Source organism: Acanthopagrus latus, chromosome 2 (genome assembly GCF_904848185.1).
Source record: "Acanthopagrus latus isolate v.2019 chromosome 2, fAcaLat1.1, whole genome shotgun sequence".
Taxonomy (NCBI): Eukaryota; Metazoa; Chordata; class Actinopteri; order Spariformes; family Sparidae; genus Acanthopagrus; species Acanthopagrus latus.
The window spans coordinates 7,868,646-7,894,145 of record NC_051040.1 but is presented as its reverse complement, the minus strand read 5'-3'; the positions used below and the strand labels follow the sequence as shown (position 1 = coordinate 7,894,145).

General features: G+C 46.3%; 1 protein-coding gene across 7 annotated transcripts in view; it reads left to right on the top strand.

Moving 5' to 3' along the window:
- Positions 1-25,500, top strand: part of robo1 (roundabout, axon guidance receptor, homolog 1 (Drosophila)) — a 235,024-nt gene that overhangs the window by 201,878 nt on the left and 7,646 nt on the right. For 5 of the 7 annotated variants that reach the window (XM_037075190.1, XM_037075173.1, XM_037075197.1 and 2 more), the window contains 19 exons: positions 160-168; positions 1,135-1,259; positions 1,450-1,621; positions 3,259-3,464; positions 5,290-5,371; positions 5,567-5,735; positions 5,831-5,997; positions 6,103-6,224; positions 7,886-8,117; positions 9,057-9,178; positions 11,434-11,605; positions 13,608-13,808; positions 16,669-16,695; positions 18,131-18,173; positions 19,849-20,003; positions 22,421-22,810; positions 23,506-23,622; positions 24,778-24,922; positions 25,215-25,445. In XM_037075190.1, coding sequence (XP_036931085.1) covers positions 160-168; positions 1,135-1,259; positions 1,450-1,621; positions 3,259-3,464; positions 5,290-5,371; positions 5,567-5,735; positions 5,831-5,997; positions 6,103-6,224; positions 7,886-8,117; positions 9,057-9,178; positions 11,434-11,605; positions 13,608-13,808; positions 16,669-16,695; positions 18,131-18,173; positions 19,849-20,003; positions 22,421-22,810; positions 23,506-23,622; positions 24,778-24,922; positions 25,215-25,445 — 2,887 coding nt within the window. The remainder of the gene's footprint in view (positions 1-159; positions 169-1,134; positions 1,260-1,449; positions 1,622-3,258; positions 3,465-5,289; positions 5,372-5,566; positions 5,736-5,830; positions 5,998-6,102; positions 6,225-7,885; positions 8,118-9,056; positions 9,179-11,433; positions 11,606-13,607; positions 13,809-16,668; positions 16,696-18,130; positions 18,174-19,848; positions 20,004-22,420; positions 22,811-23,505; positions 23,623-24,777; positions 24,923-25,214; positions 25,446-25,500) is intronic. The other 2 variants (XM_037075183.1, XM_037075211.1) reach the window with 2 other exon arrangements.

Genomic DNA, 25,500 nt, shown 5'->3' with positions numbered 1-25,500 from the left:
ATATGTATTTTAATCAAAGCATAATAACAACGTGATTGCTTGTACACACAGACATCACGCTCTGTTGTTTTCCTTATCTGTCATCCTTGTGTCATGCTGTTTATGATTTATTTATTCATCGTTGGGCTTTTTGTTGTTGTGTTTTTGTTTCCTTTTTAGTCGTGTCTGGTAAGTTGAAATGTCACCCGTCACCTATTCACCGCCCTGACAGAGACAGGAAGCTGTCACAACCCCCCTCCATCCACCTCCCATCACTTCTCCACCCACCAATCAGCACTCATGTTTCTGTTGTCATGGGCAACAGTGACAAAAGGACATTAATGGGTAAAAATATGCTCAGCTTTGGGCCCTCCAAGGTAAAGCCGCATCATTTCATTCTATTATTTGCTCCTTTTTATGCATTACCAAACACTCCATCTTATTCATGGACAGATTATGTCTGTATTTCCAATGACAGTTTTCAGATTGCTTTTATATCACAGCCCCTGTATGAAAATGATTAGAATGTTAGCAGATTTATGATATCTGAGGGCACATCCAGCTGTACACTGGGCCGTCTCCTGGACCTCTAAATTCAGGGTGTGTCCCCTCACATAGACGGCCTATTAGACCAGCAAGGCCCAGTGTCACCGTGGAGCTGCACGGATGACATTGGCCCGCGACACCACACTTAGTAAGAGATGGAATTTGTCATTAAGATGCATGGATACTGCATCCTGGTTGAGGCCTGCGCTATTGGAGGGTGTCAGCGTGGACAGATGGCTCAAATTTATTCTCCATTTCCATGTAAATTTTAATGGTCCGTGCCCTTGCCCATGCAAATGAGGGGGGCATGTGAGCAACCCTTGTTTTTTCTATTCATTACATCTATAATGCCTGCATTTTGAATTTGATCAGCTCTCTGTTTAATCTGCTGCGCACGCACACGCACACACAACACACACCATGCAAAGTTTGGAAAGAGAGCATAAAATCGTTAGAGGAGATTTGAATACTCGAGCCGTAGCTGCAGTCAGATTTCTTTCATTCAAATATCCCAGACCACATGGAACTGTAACATCGTGAGGATTATAATGATATATTATGGCGTGTTTGTCTATTCAATGGCTAACCACCCTCATGGCTGTCCTCCAGTGCCCCCGGCATTTGTGGTGAGACCAAGGAACCAGGTGGTTGGCGTCGGCAGAACCGTCACCTTCCAGTGCGAGGCCACTGGAAACCCGCAGCCAGCCATATTCTGGCAGCGGGAAGGCAGTCAGGTAAACAAAATGAACGAGGATAAAAGGTTTTTCATTTCAGGGCGGCAGAGAACATGCTTGTGTACTCAGTCAAAGCTTTGGAAAGAACTATTTTGTAGTTGTTAGCTGATACCTTAAGGCAGATGCCAATTAACGTATTCAAGCCAAATAGCTGATAATAAAATCCTTTCTGTGTGCAATGTGTTTTCAGAACCTCCTCTTCTCCTACCAACCTCCGCAACCCTCCAGCCGATTTTCTGTATCGCAGACCGGAGACCTGACGATCACTGATGCCGAGCGTTCAGACATGGGATACTACAGCTGCCAAGCTCTCAACATCGCTGGCAGCGTCATCACCAAAGCTCTGCTCGAGGTCACTGATGGTGAGCAGCCTTCCTTTTTAAAACACACTACACGCATACAGAGGGAATTAAAGGAAGAAATAAAGAAAATGAGTGGATAAATGTTGGTGTTTCAGATAATCTTTGGCTCACGAGGATAATGCAGTTCATCTGAAATGCTGTGGTAGCACTGTAGAGCATATTAATATCCAAATTGAGGTTTGTGAGGTTTGGTCTGGCCTGTTCAGTGTGTTCCTGTCAGAGGTAGAGACTCTCTGGTGCCTGTGCACCCAGACCGTGGCTCAGTATTTGGCCTCGCTGGCTTCACACTGGCTAATGTCTCCTTTGGTATTCCACGGCTGGCTTGCTGCTGTCTACCGTTGGAAGGCTGTGGCTGTGTGTTGAGGTCTGGACTGGGTCCTCTAATTACCCTGGTAGCCAATCGTTGTCAGCCTGGTGGACTAACCTTGGCTTCGTTTCCACCATTCCCACAGAGATCTGGGCAGCTATTATTTTGTCTACGACACACCTAGATTCATCCCTTCATTTAGCAAATGTCCTTCTTCATTTCAGGCCTGCGACGGTATGCTCCGTATCTCTCTTGCTCTTCTTCTCTCTCTCATTCTGTCATGCTCTCTGGATAATAATAACAGTTATTATAAGTGAGCAGGCCGCTCTGAGGCCACCACTTCTCCGCAGGCAGATCTGGTAATTACAGGTCATGCTGACAATGTTTTAGTAATTGCACCATCCCCGGCACAAAAGCAAATACAAAGCGAACCAGAGATTAGACCGCAGCATGGTTCTGAGGATCTATGGACACATACATACATCATTGTGTTGCCTTTACACTGTGTGAGGTATTAATTTGATTGCTCCTCACTGAATGTAACTTCGTACTAAATCAGTGGTGCTGACAGCAGCACAGTCATCAATAGTACTGTGGGTGATAATAATAATCAGAGGGGGGCAGACGAACTGTAGCAGGAACATGATGTATCACACACAGTACAGACCAAATAGAAATGAAAAAAAAAGAAAAAAATCATGGGATGCATTTAATTAAAGTCTCTTTTCCATGTCTCTTTCCATTGAATGCACGCTTTCTCTTTGTCTTTGTTGTCCCTGTGTTCTGCTTTAACACCTGGGGTTTGCTGGCTTGGGAGGCAGGGAGGAGTTTAAACGCCCTCATGCTAATAACATTGTCTGTTCTGGCTAGATGTCTTTTTTTGTAAGCATTTTTCTCCCTTGTTTCGTGTTTTTTTGTTTTTTTTTACGGCTGGGGGGATGGGCTCTGGGACTGTTGGCGGCGAGCGTCCGTATGTGCAGTGCCAGGCGTCTGGTGGAGCTGCAGCGAGAAGACTGAAGAGGCCGTTTCATTTTAATTGCGCTGCTTTTATTTGGCTAACTCCGTCTCCTGCTGCTGAATGATTAGAAAATTGTTTCCAGTTCTCAAAATTGGATTTAATTCCTCTCCCACATTCGTTGCAGTTCTCGCATGCTCCCATCGCTGCCCCCTGTTTGTCAGATGCTTGCCGCTCTCTGCCTTTTGTGTGTTTTCTCACACAAGCTCGATGTAATTGACTGGATTCCTTTTGTGCCTGCTACAGCACATGAACACCTTCACACTTTCCCCGCCACATACAGTAATTGCTCATTCCACTGCTTCCCTTCCGCAGTCATTTCGGATCGCCCGCCACCAGTTATCCGACAGGGCCCGACCAATCAGACGGTGGCTGTGGACGGCACGGTGGCCCTCAACTGCATGGCATCGGGGAACCCCAGCCCCACCATCCTGTGGAGGAAGGACGGTGTCCTGGTGTCCACACATGACTCCAGGGTGAAACAGCTGGACACGGGTGCACTGCAGATACGCTATGCAAAGGTGAGACACCTGCACACATGTACAAACATCCTCAGATGTCTTTTTTAACATCAAGCAAAGTGAACAACACACCACAGGACACAGCAGTCTGTAATATGACTATGAATGTAAAAACCTGCCTGGCATTTCCATACACGTTTATGTAGAAACATAATGATGCTTTTTATCAAGATATTTTATTGGGCTGCCTTTTAATGTCCAAATCCATTCCAATAAGCTTCAAAGTCGTCCACATCACATCCGTAATGTGCCGGGCAAACCCCCCGCTGCTTGGTAAATAAAGCATGTGTTCCCTGCCAGCAACCAGCTCTCAGTGGGCTGTCAGTTAGTTGTCGCGGGTTTGAAATGGAGTCTGTGAAGTCGAACAGTCTGCAGCTCCTGTCAGTCACTGAGCGCAGTGGGTTCTGTGAGTTATTTCATGTGTGAGCGTACGTGCGTGCGTGTGTGTGTGTGACGACAAGCTGCGCGATGCCGAACGCACTCTCCGGGAGAGACGAGCAGGGGGTGCTGACGTGTCTTCCAGATGGAGGCGTCACGGGGTCAGAGTTCGCGTCAGTTTGCGGCGTCCTGATGGATGCCGGCGTGTCTTGCGGGGGACAAGATTGCGGTGTGATTGGGCCGCCGGCGTGAGGCAGGCGGGAGGCGATGCATCTGAGCCCCGCTCCCACTGTAGCCAGAGCAAACTCCGCAGGCGCTTTACATTAATGAACTCGTCACTTCTCCCTGACACCATTTTAATGAAGATGTTTCTGATGCATGAGGTAATATATGAATGTGATCGTGCGGGTGTTATTATTGAGTTTTCAATACATTCCTTTACCACCCAGACAAATAAATACACACCTTGAGGGTTATAATCATACTATAATTTATCTCTTTCTGTTTTTCTATCTTTATTTTGCTTACACACCAGCACTGTAGCCCTCAGCGCACGATGCATCACCAACAAACCAGAGCAGAATTATTTGTCCTTCACTGCGGTTGACATCTTTAGAAAAGCAGTAATGTGAAAACATGCCATATACGTTTTGCCAGCACGGCTGCATTTTGTGTTTTGTTCATCAGCCTTTTAGCTAGCAGAGTATCTAAGGAACTTGTCAGTCAATTCAATTAAATTCAGTGGCGCCAAGAAAAGAACTGATTTGTTTTAGGTCTGGATCCAAAAATCCAGGTGATGAGCCAAGAATTGTGAGAGAGCGATAGGGCTTCTCTCCAGCTCTTTTTTTCTCATGAACTACTGCACTTTGCAATTAAGAAACTCTGGCACATGCACCACACAGTTACCTGCCTCCATGTTGATATATATATGTTGATGCAGATCCAGATCCAATGCAGATTTTCAGCTATAACTAACTTCAACAGACTTTTCTGGAGTTGTAGCTTCTGAGCTAAAACATAACAAAACAACAAATGACTACACCATATCAAATTCAGTGCAGATTGTTACCACATCTGTTACACAGAGCCGTCACTTCAGTGTTTTGTGCTCTGGGATGGCAGAGAGAGAGAAAGAAAAAGGTCTCCAATTAGTCTGTGATCCTGTGGAAATCTTTTCCATTTGGCTAGCGGTGCCCTGCCACTTGGCCTTTCCAGCTGCTTTCCCCCCAGTTTCTGCTATGAAAGAGATGATATTGAGATTATCAGGCAATGACAGCTGCCTGCTTCAGACTGCACCAGAATGTCAATAAGCAGAGCGGTGATGGTGGCGGTGGGGGGAGAGGTGGCAAGAAGAAGAAGAGAGAGGGAAAGACACACCACCGGTTCAGGAAACTGTGGCACATGATTTCACATTTAACCAAATATCCTCCCACTTTCCCTCCCCCAGCTTGGTGACACCGGCACCTACACCTGCATCGCCTCCACACCCAGCGGAGAGGCCTCATGGAAAGCCTACCTAGAGGTTCACGGTAAGCCTAATACTGAGGTGTGGGGTCCATTTTTAATTTCTTGAAATTTTCGGATAATCGTTCTCTTTCACAAAGAAAGAAAACGATTATCCGAAAAAGGCCAAATGCTAGAGGTAATATTGAATATCCTTTCCTTGGAAATAGCAATAAACTTTGTTCCTTCCATTTTTTTCCAACTGTCTGTTCTGCCTTCAGAGTTTGGAATCCCAGTCCAGCCAAACAGACCTACCGACCCAAACCTGATCCCCAGTGCCCCGTCCAAACCTGAGGTCACTGACGTTACCCGCACCTCCGTCACCCTCACTTGGAAACCCAATCTTAATGCTGGAGCCACACCCACCTCCTATATCATAGAGGCCTTCAGGTAAAACTAATCAGCTTGGCGATCGACGCACTAAATTATTTGACGGCCTTAATAAAACCTTTTTAATGGTAATCCTCTCTTTTGTGTGTCCACAGTCATGCATCAGGGAGCAGCTGGCAGACCTTGGCAGAGCATGTGAAAACTGAGTCATTTGTACTGAAGGGCTTGAAGCCCAGCGCAGTCTACCTCTTCTTAGTACGGGCAGCCAATGCCTACGGGCTGAGTGATCCCAGTCCTATCACTGATGCTGTGAAAACACAAGGTGAGAGCTGCACCCTTGGATTGAAAAGCTGCACACAGTGTTCCAGATGTCCCAGTAGTTAAAGACAAGATCATTAATTCTTTATGCCTGCGTGTCTGCATACAGATATCCCTCCCACCAGTCAGGGTGTGGACCATCGTCAGATCCAGAGGGAGCTTGAAGAAGTGGTCATCCACCTTCACAACCCCACCATTCTCTCCTCCTCATCCGTCAGGGTGCAGTGGACGGTGAGTATCATTTTCACTGTTAATGCACTGTTGTCGCCTCTGTTTCCTAAAGCTACATATCGCCACATGGATCACTGGTACGGCTGGTCACCAACGCTCCAAGGTTAGTTTAGTGATACGCCCGCGGTCAATTTGTCAGGCCACTCAGCCGAGCTAATGTGCTAACGTCCTAGCACCCTACAGAGGAAGGACGCCGCGGAGAGCAGCCCGGAACACAGTCCAAGTGTTCTTAGTGTCCATCTGGCATGAGCCTGAACTGGTCGACTGGCCAGAGACCAAAAATCTGCAGCTTTGCCCACAGCAGATCTCTCTTAACCGCTCCAAAAGCTAGACTGCAGCGCCCGGCCTTCTACTAGCCGCGTAGCACCGTATAGCAGTGTGTGGCGTGCCAGTCTGTGCCCTCGCAGATTGAAAACACTTGACGGCTGTTAAAATAATACAAGTGAGAAGGAAGAGGCGGCCAACTCATGCTCTTAAGTGGAAATGGCTTGCAGATGTTGAAACGGATAGGTGGGAGAGGAAGGAGCTGGGCTTGCGATGATGTTTCCTTGCTGTTACAAGCTGAATATGAAGTACTGACGTTCAACTGATGTGGCTAATGTCACCTAATATAATCTCTTTTTATATAGTAAGAGTCTAATATCTACCATGTATAGTAAAACTATACATGGTAGATATTAGACTGGGATGGCTAACTGAAGGGTAAGTCCCAGTTTTGACAGAAGGCCACCCCTGCATTCCCAGGTATTATGAAGTGTCACAGTGAGTGATGAACGGGACTGAAAAGGATACTGACATGTCAAGACTGATTTAAAACATTACTGCCCAGTTACCCTGTCTCTGTGGAATGTTCCAGAAAAAACACACGACATGAAGGAGACTGACATTACAGTAAAACACCACAGTTTCCGTGTTTTGTGGGGTTAAATCTATTCCCAGTGTGGACTTTTAACATTTTCCTTTTGTCTTGTGGTAAATGGCTGCACAGCTTTCAGGCTAATGAAGACCACCTGAGCCAGCAGCATATTTTACAGGGGAGGGATAAAGAAATCACTAAAATCTTTACAAGCCAGAGCTGCTTGCCTTCCACAGGGACTCTCAGGGATATTAGCCTACTGGTTAGCGGTTATTCTCTTCTCCAACAAAGCAACATTAATTATCCCTAAATTGAACCAACAGACAAATCTCTTCCAATTACATCTCTTCTCTTCGTTTAGCTACATCAGATGCCGATTAACTTTTACCAAAACGTCCACTTTTCCTCCTTCTTCGCCGACTCCGGCAGCCAGTCAGTACACTGGAGAGCAGGACAGGATGAGACAGGCTGTTCTGGGAGCCGGGGCCCTATTTAACCAGCTCCAGACTTAGAGGAACCTCTGGCCAATGACCTCATACTGTGGTTTGCACAAATCGCTGCCGCTCCAAATGGCGCATAGACAGTCAGTCAAAAAGAGATGTAGATGTGGATGGATAAACAGAGGGGTGATGCGATGAGTTAGCACCTCATTCCATACAGCGCCTGGTGTATCAGTTGCACGCATCCGTCGCTGTCTAGAGATGCTACAATCCATTACATCGCTGTATCGTTTTCCACCGAGGAACTGTGAAGCAGCTAATCAAGTCAAGCTGACACCGGTCTGTGTTCCCTTGCCATTCACTAGGTGGAGCAGCAGTCGCAGTACATCCAGGGCTACAAGGTGATGTACAGGCCCTCACCGGAGGGGCTGCAGAGGAGCGAGTGGGCTGTGTTCGAGGTGCGCACCCCGGGGGAGGACAGCGCTGTCGTGCCACAGCTCCGGAAAGGAGTCACATATGAATTCAAAGTCCGCCCCTTCTTCAATGAATTCCAGGGGACGGACAGCGACGTCAAAATTGGCAAAACGCTGGAGGAAGGTGGGGGGGATGTGACTGCGTGTGTGACTGCGTGTGTGACTGTGTGTGCGAGGCTTGCTTCAGAGCTTGCATGTGTGCACGCATGTTTTCATGTTTACACAGTTTTTATGTGCACAGCTTGCATGTGTGAGAGCGTACAACAGCTGTTCACAGCAGGCAGCGAGGGCAGGATTATGTTATGTTCAAATGTGGCGCATTGAAGCATGCTAGGGTACATGCTCAGCTCTTTAAAGGGCCCTATGGAAACCCATATACACCGCTCCAGTGCAAGTGTTATACTAATTTCTCATAGGGTGTGGTTGTGGCAGTCTCATGAGGTTTGGTTGAAACCCAGCTACAAATTTCAATCTGCAGCAAACAGTTAAGAGAGATGTGAGCGCACAAGAGTATTTAAGAGTTTCTGTGAGTGATTCATGTGTGGGAGTGTTTTGATCTTGTTGTGCTGGATTCTCCTTTGTTCCCAATTTTGTTGATATTTGTTTTTCACAGCTCTAAACGCGATGTTTGTTCCCCCATAAGCGGGAAAAATTCCTCTTTTGATAGCATTCAGACACGCGGCGATTATGCCTTTTATGTCGTGTTCATAATTATTTCAGTTTAATCACCGTTGGACCACAGGTTGGCTTTCAAACGCCACCGTCTTAACTCGCCGTCTGGTTTGAGTAAACAGTTATTTGCTTTTATTTACCCACAAGAGCACTCGTGTTGTACAAACTCCGTCTTCAGATAAAAAGCAGCGTCATTTTGATGATTAGTCCTTTGTTCTCATCTCGGCTTCAGTCTTGCGCAGAGATGAAGGAAAGAATCTGACAGCTAAACGGGATGATGGGAGACGGGGAGAGACTGAACGCAGTTATGACACAGAAAATCTGCTTCATATGTGTGAAGGTGTTTTTTTTTTTTTTTTTCCCCCTTAATCTTTTGTCTGCTTCCCCTCAGCCCCCAGCGCCCCGCCTCGTGAGGTTACAGTGACAGAGAGCGGGGACAATGGGACAGCCATCCTGGTCTCCTGGCAACCCCCTCCAGAAGAGGAGCAGAACGGGGTGGTCCAGGAATACAAGGTAACAAAAACCAGAGCCAGCAGTTACATCAGGTCGGAGCAAGTGGGGCTCTTATTGTAGAGACACACAAAGGAGAGAAAAACAGGGACGCAGACAGCGAAGATAACACAGACGATGCACAGACATGGAAAGGTAATGTATTCCTAGTTGAGGCACACCTTTGTACACTCCCCAGAGCTCTTCCTCTGCGTGATGACAGACTCACAGACAGGAGAGCACATGTGTGGAGAGCACAGGGAGCTGGTGTGAACTGTTGTGAAACAGTGCCATCTGGTGGACAAGGGAGACTGACACATCTGGGGAAGCAATTTCTGTGCTATTTATTGATAGGTGTCATTTTTTTTTACTGTGCTGCCCGACAAAACCAAACTGCACCATAACTTTGGTCAAAAGTGACTGAAATCTTACTTTTAAATGGCTGTTTTATCTTGTGACATAATTTCTAAGTTCAATCTTGCTCTTTCTCAGAGTAAAAGCAACGTTAAATTTGCAGTAACTAAAAAAATCCAACCAAGGCAGAAAACAAAGGCAGACCACAGGACATGTTCCTCCTCAGGGATTAGATTATACTGTATGAGAGCAAATCATGTAGAAAAAAAAAAGGTTGCATACATTTTACAATAACACAAAATATATCAAATCCTTGTACTAGGTTAAAATTCAACAAAATATCACTTGAGGATTGTTTGAATCTCTCTTCTCTATTGCAGCTTTTTAACCGTGGAAACATGAAAATAATTAAATACAGATATGAAATAAAAAATGGAATTAGATTTCCTCAGATGGAAGACAAGAGGGAGATATGCAGTTGCACTACCTGAATATCTTTGTTCAGGTGAGTCATTTCAGATTCAGATAGCTTTATTTTTAGGGCCATAGGTCAAATAAGTTGTCTGGATTTTAAGACATTAAAAATGACTAGAAGTGTACGTATTAAATAATAACACAAGTGCTGTTCCACCTTTAATGCATGTGGCCAGATGGTCAAATACGCTGAAGCCAGTTTCAGAGGTAGTGTAGTTTCTGCAGTTCAGCTTAGTAAGGCAGAGCAGTTTGGCCTTAAATTGTGATTATAGACCTCCTAGCTGACATTTTCCATGTCAGATAGTATACGTAACCTATTTGTTTGTATTGGAAATAAAATGATTTTAACATTACAAACCACCACGTTAAATACAGAGGCAGGTAGCAGTGTAGTAGCGTGGAGGACAACAAGCTATGAGAATGACCAGCGGACATAAGCGTGAAGCAACAGGCCTCCATTATAATCCCTGTTAGTTCTTTGGTCTGTGACTGTGCTAATGTGTCCTTCAGCCTATAGCAGCTCTCTCTCAGTCCCCTTTTCTTCCACCTTTCCTGATAATGTATGCTCTTTTTTTGTAATGGCCCCACTTTGGACAGCGCTGTCCTCTCATACATTATGCTGTAGAAGTCCTTTTTTCTTTTCTTTTTTTTTTTTTTAATTGGAAAGCTTTTTGTGTCACAGGGAATATGGGCTGGTGGTGGAAGGGGGGGAGTTGAGGCAGAGCCAGTAAAAACTTAAGCCACTGTTAATTTTCCAGGTAAATGTTTTCTGGTGATAGGCTTTAGAGTAATTTCATGGTTTTTAAGCGCGGCTCGAGAGCGTTCCCTGCTCATTACCCAGCTCGGTCCCTAGCGGCACTTCCACTCACCGCAATTTTTTTAAGATACACAGAAAAATTTCAGGGCTCTGTAGTTCCATCGCACAAATACAAATGTACGCACGAGCAGACGTGTGTAGCAGGAAGTGTGTACGTTAACCTGGTTAACCGGTGGTGGGAGGAGGTGGGGGGTAAAGAAAGCAGAATGTCAGGGGGGTTCAGGATGTGGAGGTCTCCAGGCCTCACGCTGAGGTGAATGTATACTTCTCTTTGTGACCGCTCTCCTTCCTGGGAGTGACAGCACTTAACTTCTGCTGAAATTGGGTTATGGGGGTGATTACTGATCCCCATTTGTTTTTCATGGGCTTAAGGCAGCACAGAGACATGTTATGGCTACCTCAGCGAATACTGACCTTGTGTTGAGCACGGCCTGTAAAACTTCAGCCCACGCTGTAAAATGTTTTCCTACCTCAGAGATGTAACACAATACCCACAGCGCGCCGAAACGCTGCAATGGCAGCACCGGCCAATTATAAGGACACAGATTGGTGGCAGCTACCAAGCTGAATGTTGTCACGAATCCCTCATAACATTGCCTCAATCTCCACTTTGTCTTTGTCTCTGTTATGGCAGATTTGGTGCTTGGGGAACGAGAGCAGATACCACATCAACCGCACAGTCGACGGCTCAACCTTATCCGTGCTGATTCCCAGTCTGGCCCCGGGGATCCGCTACAGCGTGGAGGTAGCAGCCAGCACCGGGGCGGGTCCGGGAGTCAAGAGCGACATCACCTTCTTCCAGCTTGGTGGGTAGAAACAACCTTTTTATTTCTGTCTCACAGGAGGTCAGATAATTATTTTGTTTTTTGCTCCAGTGGACGCGTTCGCTGTGTTTCAATGTGTTTGTCCTCTGGCAACGCTCACACACAGAATGGAGCCCAGTCATCTGACAAATAATTATGGCATTAATCCAGTCATCTCAAATTAAGAGCTTTTTCAGTAATATGACTTCCTGCCAGTAAACAGACTGTTATGTAATTCCTTTCTTTGTAGCGACGGACATGTTCAAGCCTCTGCCTGCTTTTCCTTTCATTACTGACAGTGATGCCTAAAAACTGTAATCAGTGTGATTACTGTTATACAAACATCATCACATTCGCCACGGAAGAGTGTGATGAGTTTGAATGACAGGGAACTTTTCAGCTCCAGTAGCTGTCAGAGTGATCAACACATTAAATTCCTGTCGAGACGGCCGCCCCACCCTGCTCCGCTCTCCAGTCAAGGATGCAGTGTTCCCTGCCTCTGCTCCGCTTCAAACAACAAAGGCAATAATGAATCCTGCACTCTGGGCTCTGACATGGCGTGCCATTAATGCTAAGAAACAGACTGCGTCGCGGCCAGTTGCTGTAATTTACTTCTTGTTTTGTGTCCTCTCAGTCTAGACGGACAGATATTTTGAGACGTTTTCTCAGTTTTTATTCCCCCAAAGCTCCGACGCCTGGCCTGCACGGGAGATGGGATGGAAAACACGTGAATAGCAGGACGAGGCGGAGAGAGACAGAAAGAGAGAGAAGTCCATCTGGTTTTAAATGTGTGATTGAGTGGGCTGGGATGGGCATGAAGAAGCACTGGCTGTGACTGATACAATTTCTCCCCCTTGAAGAGTTCCTGTGGTGATTGTTGCCATGTTCCAACACTGGAGTGGAACAATGCGCCTTGGGGACCAGCGCTTCACCCAAATGCATTTGTCACACTCCGAGCTTGCATGCGTCATCACAGCCCAGATACCTGTACCGTCCCTCGTGGGCTGCTTAGTCACATTGGCATGCTCCGTTCACTCGGCCGGGCAGAGCCACAAATTGAGAAGACAGCCAGTCGAACAGAGACGTGGACTGAGCGACTGAGACAAAGGCAGACGGAGGGATATGGAGGGGCAGAGGCAGGGAGCTGGTTTCACTGGGGAAGTTGTTTTTCTTGGTAGAGATGAGTGGCTGCAGAATGAAAGACTTCATGAGAGAAAGAGATGAAGACAAAGTAGCACAAACATGAAGAACATTTCAGAATGGCAGCGGGGGTGGGGCAACCAAAAAAAAAAAAAAAGGTCTTTCATGTATCACACATGAGGGAGAAGCACAGAGAGAATAGACAGATGAGAAAAACAGACCGAGAGCCGGTTGTTGTGTGCCTCTGTACAGACGCTGCCTTTACGGTGCATTTCACATTAGAGAACGGCTTCAAGGCATTCACACCTCAGCTTCTCACAGATGTGTCTCACTCCGCTAATTACTGTGGCATCTGTATTTGAGGGATGATCTCACTGGATTTATTTATATGATTATGAAACCGGCGACGCTCGCTGTAAATGATGCCTCTCTGTGTTTTTTTTTGTTGCTATCCCGGCTCCATCGGCCTCGTGTGGCACACAGGCGTGTGTTTGAATGTCTTTGGCTGCTTTCGTCTGCTCACCTGCCGTTGTTGACGGGGATTTGCGATGAAAGCCTTTTGAATAATGGAGAGAAAACGACTCCCATTTTCACAAGCTAGCCTCATGAGCGCCTGCTGAGATGAAGAATCTTTTTGTGTGTCTGGAGAGAGAGGAATGTTCCTATTTATGTACCATGCTGACTCCATTTATTGTTCCATTTATTTTTTACCTATTTCAGGCTTTGCCAAATAAATTTCTTTTTTCCTCTTTTCTCGACTGTTGTCACGTTTCCGAGCTGCTTTCATTTCATGTGTGTTTGCACCACCGAGGGCACCGTTATCCTTTCTAATCCTGCGCTCCTCCGATCGCTTCCCCATCCTCAGATGCATCTGGGCGAATGACCGAGACTGTGAGCCAGGAGAACCCCCTGTCCCAGCAGATCTCTGATGTGGTCAAGCAGCCGGCCTTCATAGCAGGGATAGGAGCTGCCTGCTGGATCATCCTCATGGTCTTCAGCATCTGGTTGTACAGACACCGGAAGAAGAGGAACGGCCTCTCCAGCAGCTATGCAGGCATACGCAAAGGTCAGTATATCGATACAACGATACACCGTGAATGCTGCCGTGCCTGGGGTATCCACTCGACTGTCTGATTCATAGTTCTGGTTTGAGGTTCGAAGACATTTTTCTCACCCACAAACTTTGGCGCGATATGCAGTTTATTTCTGTCTCTTCCCAAATTCTCCCAACCCACCTCACATCCTGCCCGTCGCTCACAGACAGATGTCTTTGTAGAGCGCTCCAGGTGACGTCTAGCTGAAAGTACTCTCCAGTAGAGCACCTCAAGACGCCATGCGAGCTCCCGCTGAGAGTGCTGCGTGATGACATCCTTTATGTCTCTTTCATACTTCTGTCGCGCTGATTTCTGTCAGAGTGTTTTCACTAAAAAGTACATTTTCAGGTCCAACAACTCCCTCATGACACTGCTAGTAAATAGAGAATGTCTCACCATAGTCCCTCTTTATCGAGGACATGTTTACATTTTTTTGTGCTTGAAGTGCTCTTGCTATCCATTTAGAGACAGGAATTCAGATGTGGAGGAGTTCAGCACTGAGCAGTCCTGTTAATAGGGAAAAATCCAACTTGCGTGTTTTGGTTTCCCTCTCAGAGTAGCCACGGTGTAACCCAGTGGGGTTTTTTACTTGACTCAAGTCAAAGTGACAGGGTTCATGACATGCCCAACCTCTGCCGACAATAGTTGGAGTATAAAGAGAGCTATTAGCCTTTCTTTGTGAGTCTCATTTATGTGTGGGCTGGCTTAATGCGTGGCCTTGGGCTGTGCAGCTGCTGCCTGTGAGCGCTACCTGTGCCGGCCGTCCCCACTCCTGGGCTCAGGCTTACTGCCGACTGCCAGGGTTAGAGGAGATTCAGCCTTCAACCTTGAGACACACGCAGACAATAGACTGACTTAAGTGTTGCTGTTGCTAATCTGCGGCTGTCACATAGAAAACCCAGGCTGTCCATGCTGTGAATACACCGCAGTCACGTTAATAGTGGGAACTGTGAGTTATGTGCAAGTGAGAGACACCTCAGCTGAGGTTTTCTTTAAGCTCTGTGGTCTTTATGAGATTTATACATACCTGTGTGGTCCATGATGGTCAGAGCTGTTCCTTATCTCAATCATGATGAACATCCTCTGAATGCCATTATGACATTTTAAATGTTTTATTTATTTGATCGATTGTAGGTCTGATAGCAAGCTGGAGCTAATATACAGTATTATAGAGCGTTGCTATGGGGAGCAGTTGTGTGCAATCTGAGACATCTCCATCCAACCCAACAGGCACATTAACAACATTCACTCCTCGGTGAACATTAGCTGCTTCCAGCTTATAAAATTCAGGGTTTAGATGCTTTTCTTTGTCAATTATGATAGCAAATGTAGAGTCTCTCTCTTTCAGATGAGCGGTCATTCATTGCATCCCTAATACAGAACCGTAACTTTGAAGACTCTGAGAGCAGTAATGAGCTGTGGTCAGGCGGTAGGGAACTGTGTAGGCTGAGGTTACCCTCTGACTTTCTATGATTCTATGTATTTGTGTTTATTCACATTCATAAACTCACAAAGCTCTTCAGGGGCACAGTACGCTCCCCCTCCTCCTCCTCCTCCTTCTCCTCCTTCTCCTCCTCCTGCACCCAGACCACAAGAGGCCACAGTCTTTGTTGGGACTGGTTACTAAGAATGTTTTGAAAAGAGAATAATTGCAACCACATGAAGCAACAATCTGCACACAGGGTGAAATAGGTTGAATCGAGACTTGTGCGATGCGTGCAGCTTTGGGCTGCAGTGTTGCCTCGGACTATGTATTTCAATTTGGAAACTTGAAAAAAAAAAAAACTCATCCAATCACTTTCTCTTATTTCCTTGACAATGAATGCAGCCGTGCAAAGCTGATGGCGTGCTTGTGCTTGTGTTGGTCACGGCTCATGCAGGTTACAACGCTGTGCAGTGTGCAAACCTTAGATATCAGCATCTAAACAAGTACTCAACTCGTCCCAGGTCAGTTAAAGCTTCATCGAGCCTGGGACTGAACATATGCAACAGTCTCGTATGTATTTTAATCACGTTTACATTTGTCACAGCAAGTGTTACCCCGTCTCCTCTTCAAAGGCATTCACCAACAGATGAAAGCCACCCAGTCACTCATATCTATAAACTTGTTTGAGCGTCAAGAGGAGACATTCACACATGATAGGATGATTGTGGCATTTAAAGGACATTTGTTGGCACAGGTGCTGTACGAATATGTAACTTGAGGGAAGGAAATGTACGACGAAGGCAGCGACTTTCTTCTCAGATGTTTTTTCCTGTAGGTTGAAGGGAGACAGCAGCATTTCTAAAATGCACATATTTAAGGCAGCTCGGCAGATGACGACGAGCGCGGAGCAATGTTGCATCAACTGAAATGAATACTGTAGCCTTCCCCGCGTCTTCAAAGAGGCCAACAACAAACACAGCACATTGTACAGAAGACACACACAGACCACACCAGCCATTAAAGAATATGAATCTGCTTACAGCAGCCTGATTTTCGTTGCACAAGGGCCTCTTCCATGCCAAAGTGTGAGTAATTGAGCCGTGTGGGTGATGATGTGAGTGTTCGAGATAGCAACAGATATCTCCCGGGTGTGTGACCCCCACCCAGCAGGCCTCTGACAGTCTGGGCGAGGATTTGAACCAGCAGCTGGTTCAACACTCACTTTCCCCCAGTTGGGGTCCGGGGATGTCTGCTGGGATCAAAGAACATGGGGCAGCGAGTAGCGTGTGAATACAGGCTACAGTACTTTTTGTGGATTTGGGTTCTTGAACAGAAACTATGTGGTGATGAAGCATAGAAAGTATGCAGCAGGAGCTAACTCTGTCCCCCTCTCTCTGTCCCTACAGTGCCGTCCTTTACTTTCACACCAACAGGTAAGCACTCTCAGTCTGTTTTTTCTTTGTTTTTTTGGGGGTTTTTTTATGAATACACTGAACTGTACATGAGCACCAGCCTTGTGAAACACTCCGTTTAGTAAATGAAACGGCCAATAGATGAGAGGAAAACGACTGCGGAGAAGTCGGTCGAAGGAGCCAAAGTTTAAAAGATTTAACAAGAAATAGACGTTCCACCAAATGTCGTGTCAGAATGTCGTGCTTACAGAGAGGCAGGCCACTCGACTGAGGAGCTGTTAAAAACTAGTGGTGACTTGATCAAAGGACTGCTGGCAACATCATGGGATTCAAGAGAATGACACACCACCAGCACTCCAACACACCAATTAGATAGGCAAGCAGCAGCGCGGCTAAGGAGGTTATCTGCGAATTGAAGTGACACAGCGTAAAACAGATAAAAGAAAAGCTCTCCGTGCCTCTCTATCTCCTCTCTCTCTCTCTGAGCTTGTATTTACAGTCCTCTCCCCCTTTTATTTCTCCTCACTCGTGGACTTGAAGTTCTTTGTTCCCCAGAGGTGTGTCAGGGGTGTTGGCAGCGCTTGGTGCAATAGTGGATGTGAAACGGTAAAAAAAGTGAGAGCGGGAGGAGGAGGAGGAGAGTTAAAGAGACAATACACAGTTTGTGTTTGCGGTTGCACTGGCTGATCCTGTCTGTGCAGAGGTCGTATCTAAACAGAGCCAGTGCTGTTTCTTTTTTTTTCCGCCTCGAGGCTCGCAATCAGGTAGAATCATTTTTTGTAGTTGCAAGAGTGTTTCATCAGGTGAAACACATTCCTTGCTTGTGTGGTTCGCTTTCTGTATGTTTTAAGAGGAAAAATCTCTCCCCCGGCACCGGGTGTGCAACCAGGACGTTACAGTGCATTCCCATCTAGAACCAGATCGTGATGCTTTGGTGTGCACCAGAGAGAGCTAATCTCCGAGCTCCTCTGGCTGCATGCGAAGACCAAAAAACCCCACTTCCTGTGTTGAAAAAGAGACAGGGGCCCGCACCTACCCCTCTTCCCGCTTTCCCTCCTCTCAGGGAAGAGATTGTAATTAAAGTTGGAAGTTTATCTCTGCTTCACACACCGGCAGCTTAGAGCTCCTTGAAAGAGTCCAACTTGCAGCGTGCCGAGCTTCAAACACACTGAACCCGAGCCAGAAAACCAAAGAGCTCTGCATCTCTGTTCTTCATAAGCCTCTTACATATCCTCTTCCTGCTCCTGTTGCTATGTGTGTGTGTGTGACTCAGCCGAAATGATGCAACACACATTCATTCACAAGCTCTCTTGAATTGACACAATGAGACACACACACGCACACACACACTGTGTATAATCTCATGTTGACCTTGCATGACAACTGGCAGAGATGGTGTGATGTGATGACAGCAATAATAACGTTGGAAACTCGTTGTATCTCTCTCTCTTTTCAGTGGCGTATCAGAGAGGTGGAGAAGGTGTGAGCAGCGCTGGAAGGTAAGAATTAATTTGTTATTCTAATTTTTCAAATATTTCACGTGATGATGACTGGAATTTTATACGATGGGGTGTTAAACCCCCTCTGAATAGATGGGAAGGGTTGGGCAGGTGTAATTCTCTTCAGCAAACACTAGGGGGAGTGCTGTGACTTTCTTAGGCAGCACAGAGCTGAGGAGGGGTAAGGAGGTGCATTAAGTATGTTATGATAACAGGAACAAAGCCCCATGCAGTCTGCCAGGAGCCCATCCTCATCCTATATGGTGGAGAGCCACATCCAACCACAAGGCTGTGCCATAGCTTCACCTAAAAACCCTCTCGGAGACACACACACGGAGCTGGTTGCAACGCCACACCTCTACATGTTGTGGAATGGTGCATTGTGCACAGACAGTCAGGCTGTACAGGATCAGGCTTGGTAAACACTGCATCAACTTGCTAACGCTCATTTGTACAATCACCGGATGGTGTTTGTGGTGTTTTCATACAGCTGTGAACGACAGAGAATTGAGAATGCTGATTTAAAAAAAGAAGACATACAGTAGAATTACAGAATGTACACAATGCTGACTTGAAGTGTACATTTGTTGTTGTTCATGTGCTAATGAATAGTTAGCTCGGAGCCATCAGCAGTAAATCCATATTCATTATATTATTCAGTCCTATGATTGAATCCCGTATGCGGCATGGCTGTGTCAGCTCTGCACAAAGACAATGGCCATTCGATATCAACATGCAACTGCCGGGGTGATTGAGGAGCTATTGTGGGATTGTATTTGGTGGTACAAGACAAATGTGTTCATTACCCAAAATGAATCCAAGAAATGAGTCATTTGAGAGGGAATGAGGAGACGTAATTCAACGCTAATTCACTGTTGGGATATGCAAACTGGGAGTCGTTCAGTGGAGATTTGAATACTGAGACAATGTATGGCCCTGGTAGAGTAGCCTGCATTCTCTTTGTGTGCTAGATTGATTCATTTCATGAGCAAGACGAGGCTGTTTATTCTCAGCTCTCTCAGCACTCAGTGGTTTGGCCTGAGGTCAGGTTGTACAGTAGAATCCTGTTAAACAAGCGGCCTCGTATTGTGTTGGGATTAAAGCGGAGGAAATAGGAGCAAGACGTGGAAACAATGGAGATGGATGAAGTGAACTGAAGGGACTGGTCGGTGTAGGTTCTTTTTCTTTCCTTCTGTAAAGCTGAAAAAACTTTTATCGTGACGGAGATGTTGTGTGACACCATGGAATCCAGTCAGGGAGCGTTTGTGGTTCACTGGCTGTTGAAGACGCACATTTTGCAACATTGGGACTGAATTTTATCTGGCTGTCTAATCCAGGCGGATCGCTAATGCGCACGAGGGCTCAGGGAAAGTGTCATCGGCTGTGGGCAAGTCAAGCACACACAATTTATTTAGCTGGGCTTGTTTTTATAATGCGCTCCACGGGCCTGTGTGTGTGTGTGTGTGTGTGTGTGTGTGTGGCCAAAAGGCAAAAAGTACTAAAGCCGGATTTCTGTTTTTCTTATTCTCAGCTGCTGGATAAATAAACTCCACATAATCTTCTCTTTCAAATATCATGTTACTGTGGGTGTCTGAGTTCATTCACATAAATGTCAATGTGGTGTTGGCTTAGTCTCGTACTATTGTTACCCATTTGGTCCAATTTCTTTTTACAGGCCTGGTTTGCTAAACATCGGGGAATCTGCCACTCAGCCCTGGCTGGCTGACACGTGGCCCAACTCCTGCTCCAACCACAACGACTGCAGCATCAACTGCTGCACCGCCGGCAATGGCAACAGCGACAGCAACTTGGCAACGTACAGCCGCCCAGGTGAGTAACGTCGGCACTTCCGTGCGCAGGCAACAACCAAAATAAACACCCCCCCCCTTAAACAAAAATAACTGTACAGATAAGAAATGTAGGAGCGGCGGGAATCTGCAGTGCAAAAGGAAGTACAAATCTGATATCTGGGTTAGCTCCCCGGAGAGATGTTCAGTGCATCTCTCTTTTCTGTAGGTCTCCACACGAAAGAAAAAAAAAAAAACAGAAGAAATATTAGGATTAAGAGTGGCTGCGCGCTTGTGTGTTTGATTTATCGAAGGTTAAAGTAGAGCTGTTTTAGGAGGGAAATAAAAGGAGCACACTGAGAGGGGCTTATGGCTCTACTCTGTTGCTAATCGAATTGCTCTGCTGATTTCCATACTGTTGTTATAGCCGGTAATGTAATTTCCCCTAAGTGCTCAGTTATTTAAGAAATGTGCAGCGGGCGAAGAGGTCAAGGCTGGACTGTAGATGGTGGCCAGAAGCAGAGGAAGAGAGAATGATAGAGGGAGAAAGGTGCACCTGGAAGAGCAGATGGAAGGGAGGAGAAAGGAGTGGAGTAGAATAAGTATATGCTAAAACATACCCTGAAATGTATGGGCGGAGGTACAGAGCGTGAATGAGATAAAGTAAAGTCGGGTAGGTGGAGAACCACCAGGTGGCCTTTTAGTTTCTTCAGCACGAGTACAGTAAAGGGAGCAGATTTGGCCTCCAGAATCTAATACACTGCTTTATAATATACACTACTGCACACGCACACAGAGTGATCTATCTGAAGAGAGAACAAAGTGGAACTTGCAGCCAAAAACTTCAGCTTGGATGACACAGGACTTAATGTTATTAATTTTCAGCTGCGACTCAAGTCTTAAACAGCTCGATCCTCGGAAACTTGGACCGCAATGAAATGCTTTATGTTCTAAATTATGCACTTTGGGACTGCGCCTTTAAGGGCCAGCCCCATAATTCCTATCCAGCTGTTCAGCCTAATATCCGTCCAGCCGTGCAGGAGTTTCTCCTTACATCAGAAACCTTTCCCAGTGAAGATTAATAATTCATTTTGTGGACTTTATAGTCATCAAGTTCAGTTTTTTTCTCTGTGCTAATCACTATTCCGAGGTCGAAGTGTTTAACTCTGCCTTAACATGGAGCGAGATGTTTAACAGGGAATAACAGGCTAAAGGCAGCCCTCACTCCTCGCATGACACCCCGCTGTATGACACTAAGGAGCTTGCCAGACGCATGCTTTGTGTTTGTGCCAAACCTAAACTCTGTGAACATTAAGAGGATCACTGACTAGGTGACAGAGCAAAGAAATAGGAGTTAATGTCCCTTTATCTCAGCCATAGGGGCGCCTTCACACATCAACCTTTGAAGTGTCGAGCTGCTCCGTGCTGCTGAAACGTGAGGCGGGCGGCACGAGCAGCGTGCACCTATGGCCGTCCTTGGTATTTACCGCAAGGCTGGCTCTCAGATCTGCTGGAGGATTTGAATATTTTATGAGCCAGGGAAAATTGGATCTGTCAGTGGAGCTGTGCTTTTACTGCGCATCTCATTCCAGGTCTTTGATACAGACATGTCTCCCTGTCCCTCTCAATGAGCAAAGATGCTCCCACTGTCAGATGGGAGAGAACAGAGATGACACCCACATTGAGTCACGGGTGGGACTGAGAAGAGAAGAGGCTGAGCGGGGAGATGTAATACCACCTGTGTCACGCACCTTAAGTAGATCATCATTTGGCAAACAAAACTGAGACTTTAAACGGAAACGGAACTGTCTCTCCGATGGGCGCAGAAATCCTGTCTGAAGTGAAAGGTCCCATACCGTAGAAAGTGTGATTTTCCTGTCTTTTTTTTTTTTTTTTTGGATAACAGGCAGGTCTAGTTGCTAAATAAATACTGCCAAAGTATAAAAATGCCTAATCCACAGAGAAATTTGTGTGGTCTGTATTTAAAAACTGAGCCCTTAAAAAGAGCTGTCAGGGCTTCTGCTTGTGATATCACAACTATACAGTCGCTCAGCTACGCCGCCAGCACAGCCGTGGCTGCAAAAAACACCGGCAGAGCTGACGTGTAAGCACAGGTGGGCATTGCTTGCTCAGACGTGTGAGAGGTGACGAATCAAGACAGACTGGGCTTCTCTGGAGGGGTCACTTAAGGGTCACTTAAAGTGAGCGGTTTGACAGAGTCTGTGTATCGAACATTATAGCCAGAAACATTTAGAAATTAGAAGTATGAGTCTGAAAATCTGCAAAAATCGGACCTTTAGTTATGTTAATGTATTTCACTTTCCTCAAATAAAGGCTTTCAGCGCTGCAGTAGATCAGATGATGCCCTATTGTTTCTAAGCTTTTACCGAACTGGCATGCTGCTGCTAAGCTGATCAGCAGTAGACGCGACTGACTAAATACCCTCCTCATGTTCTCCAGCCGACTGCATCGCCAATTATAACAACCAGATGGAAAATAAGCAGACCAACCTCATTGTGCCGGAGTCAGGAGTCTACGGAGATGTAGACCTATCCAACAAGATCAATGAAATGAAGACCTTCAACAGCCCAAACCTGAAAGATGGCCGCTTTGTTGGTCCGGGCGGCCAGCCGACACCGTACGCCACCACCCAACTCATCCAGTCCGCCATCATGGGCAACAACATAAACTCAGAAAGAGGAACCGGAGGGAGTGGTGGAGGAGGACTCGGGGTTGGAGGGGAGCCGAATGAGAAACACTGCTGGAAGCCCACCTCAGTCCTGCAGCAGAAACAGGAAATGGGCTCCCAGCTGCAGTATAACATCATGGAGCAAAACAAGCTGAACAAGGGTGAGTGTGTGGAATACCCAGCAGCCATGGTTAAAGAGGTCAACTCCGAGCCATGATCTTCCTCCACTTGATTTTTCCCCTCTGTTCTCTCCTCTCCCGGCTCTTCCAGCCTCACTGTGGAAGCCTGTAGAAGAGTTTCATGCGCATATTTTTCTTGGTTCTGTCTCGCTCCTTTTCAGCCGACAGAGGCGTCATCACTCTTTCTTTCTGCCTGTCTGTGCGGCATTCATGTAACCCCTCATCACCCTCCATGCAATCATCTATAATCTTTGCCGCTAAATGTGGGCCGGGGCTGAATGGCTGTCGTCGAACGGTATCTGGGTTGTCTTTTTGTGATGAAGGCAGGTGTGAGGGTTTATCTTTGGTGTCAGATTTCTAAAGGAAAGACAAAGATAACTCCTGGATCTTTGAACAAAGCTATCATCACCTTGTTGTACCTGCAGAAAGGAACCACATCTGGTGTGATAGCTTTGAGATTTTTTTGTGCGGATGTTGCATGTGTTCACACACTCGCCTGAACATTACAAAGCATGATATGCATGTCCTTTGCCACGTGTTATGCTGTACACTGTGCTCATGTCACATTTCCACTGTGAGGTATTTTGTACCAAACTGTGTTTCCTTGATCATTACAAAGTGGTTGATTTGCTTGAAAGTTGGCAAGACGTTGCACTAACTACTCTTCCTATCACCAGACCGCTACAGAGGAGGTGACAGCCCAATGCCAGCCACCATACCCTACAACCAGACCCATGACAGCCACACCGGAGGCTCCTACAACAGCTCCGACCGGGGCAGCAGCAGCACCTCGGGTAAGAGGGTCGAGGCATTGAGAATAAGAGTAGTTCCGGGGAAGGGTAGTCAAAGTTTTTAAAATCAACTTGTAAGACTCTCTCTTGAGGTTGTTTGGAGTTTTATCCCCTTGTGCCTGTTTTTAATTTAACTGCCAAAGTATTTTCTCAGCTTATTATTGTTGTGAACTATACAATCAGATATCCCCACCCCCCTCAGCTCTATTTGAGAATCCCAGTTTAGCTCAAACGCAGTATATCTCACTGAGATGCTAATAATGCACGCCTTAATTTGTGTAATTTCCACATCAGTCTATCTTCAAGAGAAACTGAAAGAGAGATGCGTTCAGAGAGTGGAAAATTGCTGGATACAAAGAGAAGAGAAGAGAAACTGGCAACAAATGAACACGGCTCTGCATGAACACCGCACCAGGCTTTTCTTGTGCCTTTTGTGCTCTGGTGCAGTGTCATCCAAGGGATGCTTAAAGCAAATTAGCTGAAAGGGATATTTTGGTTTCAACTCTTTTTTTGTGTGTGTTTTGTTTTTCTGCCTTTTATTTCATTTCTCTGGTTGTCCTTGTGTGGTTGTTCCTTGCTTTCGTTAATTGGCTTTACTTTAATTCCAGTATGGCGCAGCCTTAATTTCATCAGGGCCTCAATGTCTGTCTGTGGACAAGGACAAATGGTAACACATTGCAGACGGCATGCAACACTGCCACCTTAATGCCATGTATCCATTCTGATATTGCGTTTGAAGTTCAAGCCATTAAGGAGAAGCCTTTAATGCTCACTGCACCTCATAGCTCATTGGTTCACAATTCTAATAGTTTGGTATTAATTGGACCCTTCTCTGCCGTCCTCTTCCAACCTTTTCTCTCAGTACTGCTGCAGGGAATTTCAGAGTTTTTTCATTTAATAACTGTGTGCACACTTGCATAAAGGCGAGGGGTTTGCATTAGCCTTTGCACTCTCACATGTAAAATGATCTTTCCTTTCTCAGACAGTCTTGTTAATGCATTTCATCTGCTGTCAATTCATTACCTGGCGATTTTCCTTCAACATTAATAATTTATGTGTTTTTTTCTGAGGCGGAGCGAGTGTAAGTCTGTGTGTTTGTAGGTGTCTTGTGACTGATGGAGCGCTTTTTTTTTTCTCTCTCTCCCCGTTTTGGAGCAGGCAGTCAGGGTCAGAAGAAAGGAGTGCGCACCCCCAAACTACCCAAACAGAGCACAATGAATTGGGCTGACCTTCTGCCCCCTCCCCCTGCAAACCCACCCCCAAGTCGGAGCACAGAGGAGTACTCTCTATCGATGGAAGACAGGTGGGACACGTCTGCACAGACACAAAGACTCCGACATTCTGACAGGCGCGCACACACTGTATTTAAATACTAGTTCCTGCCTTTTTCGCCTGTTTCTCACATTCATTGCAAGCGTGTGCCCCAAGGGTTTTCTATCTATTAGCGCTAGACTCATGTCAAACCTTGATAGAAGGGTGGCATGAATATTTAGCGCATATTTTTTTTTTTTCCTTCTGGCTTCCGTATATGAAAACATTCATGTTTTTCTGTGAGTGATACGGAGGTAATGAGGCTTGTTTCTCTCTGTTGGCAGCTGTGACCCAGACATGCAGTGCCCCATGCCCCCCTCTCACATGTACCTGCAGCCTGATGAGCTGGAGGAGGAAGAAGAGATGGAGAGGGGGCCCACTCCTCCCATCCGTGGGGCCGCCTCGTCCCCTGCCGCTGTATCTTACAGTCACCAGTCCACAGCCACCCTCACCCCCTCGCCTCAGGAGGAGATGCAGCCGATGCTCCAGGACCCCCATGACAGCCACGAACGCAGGTAACGTGATCTGCGAGGATAACAAGTAGCAAAAGAACAAGTGGTTAGCCCGTGT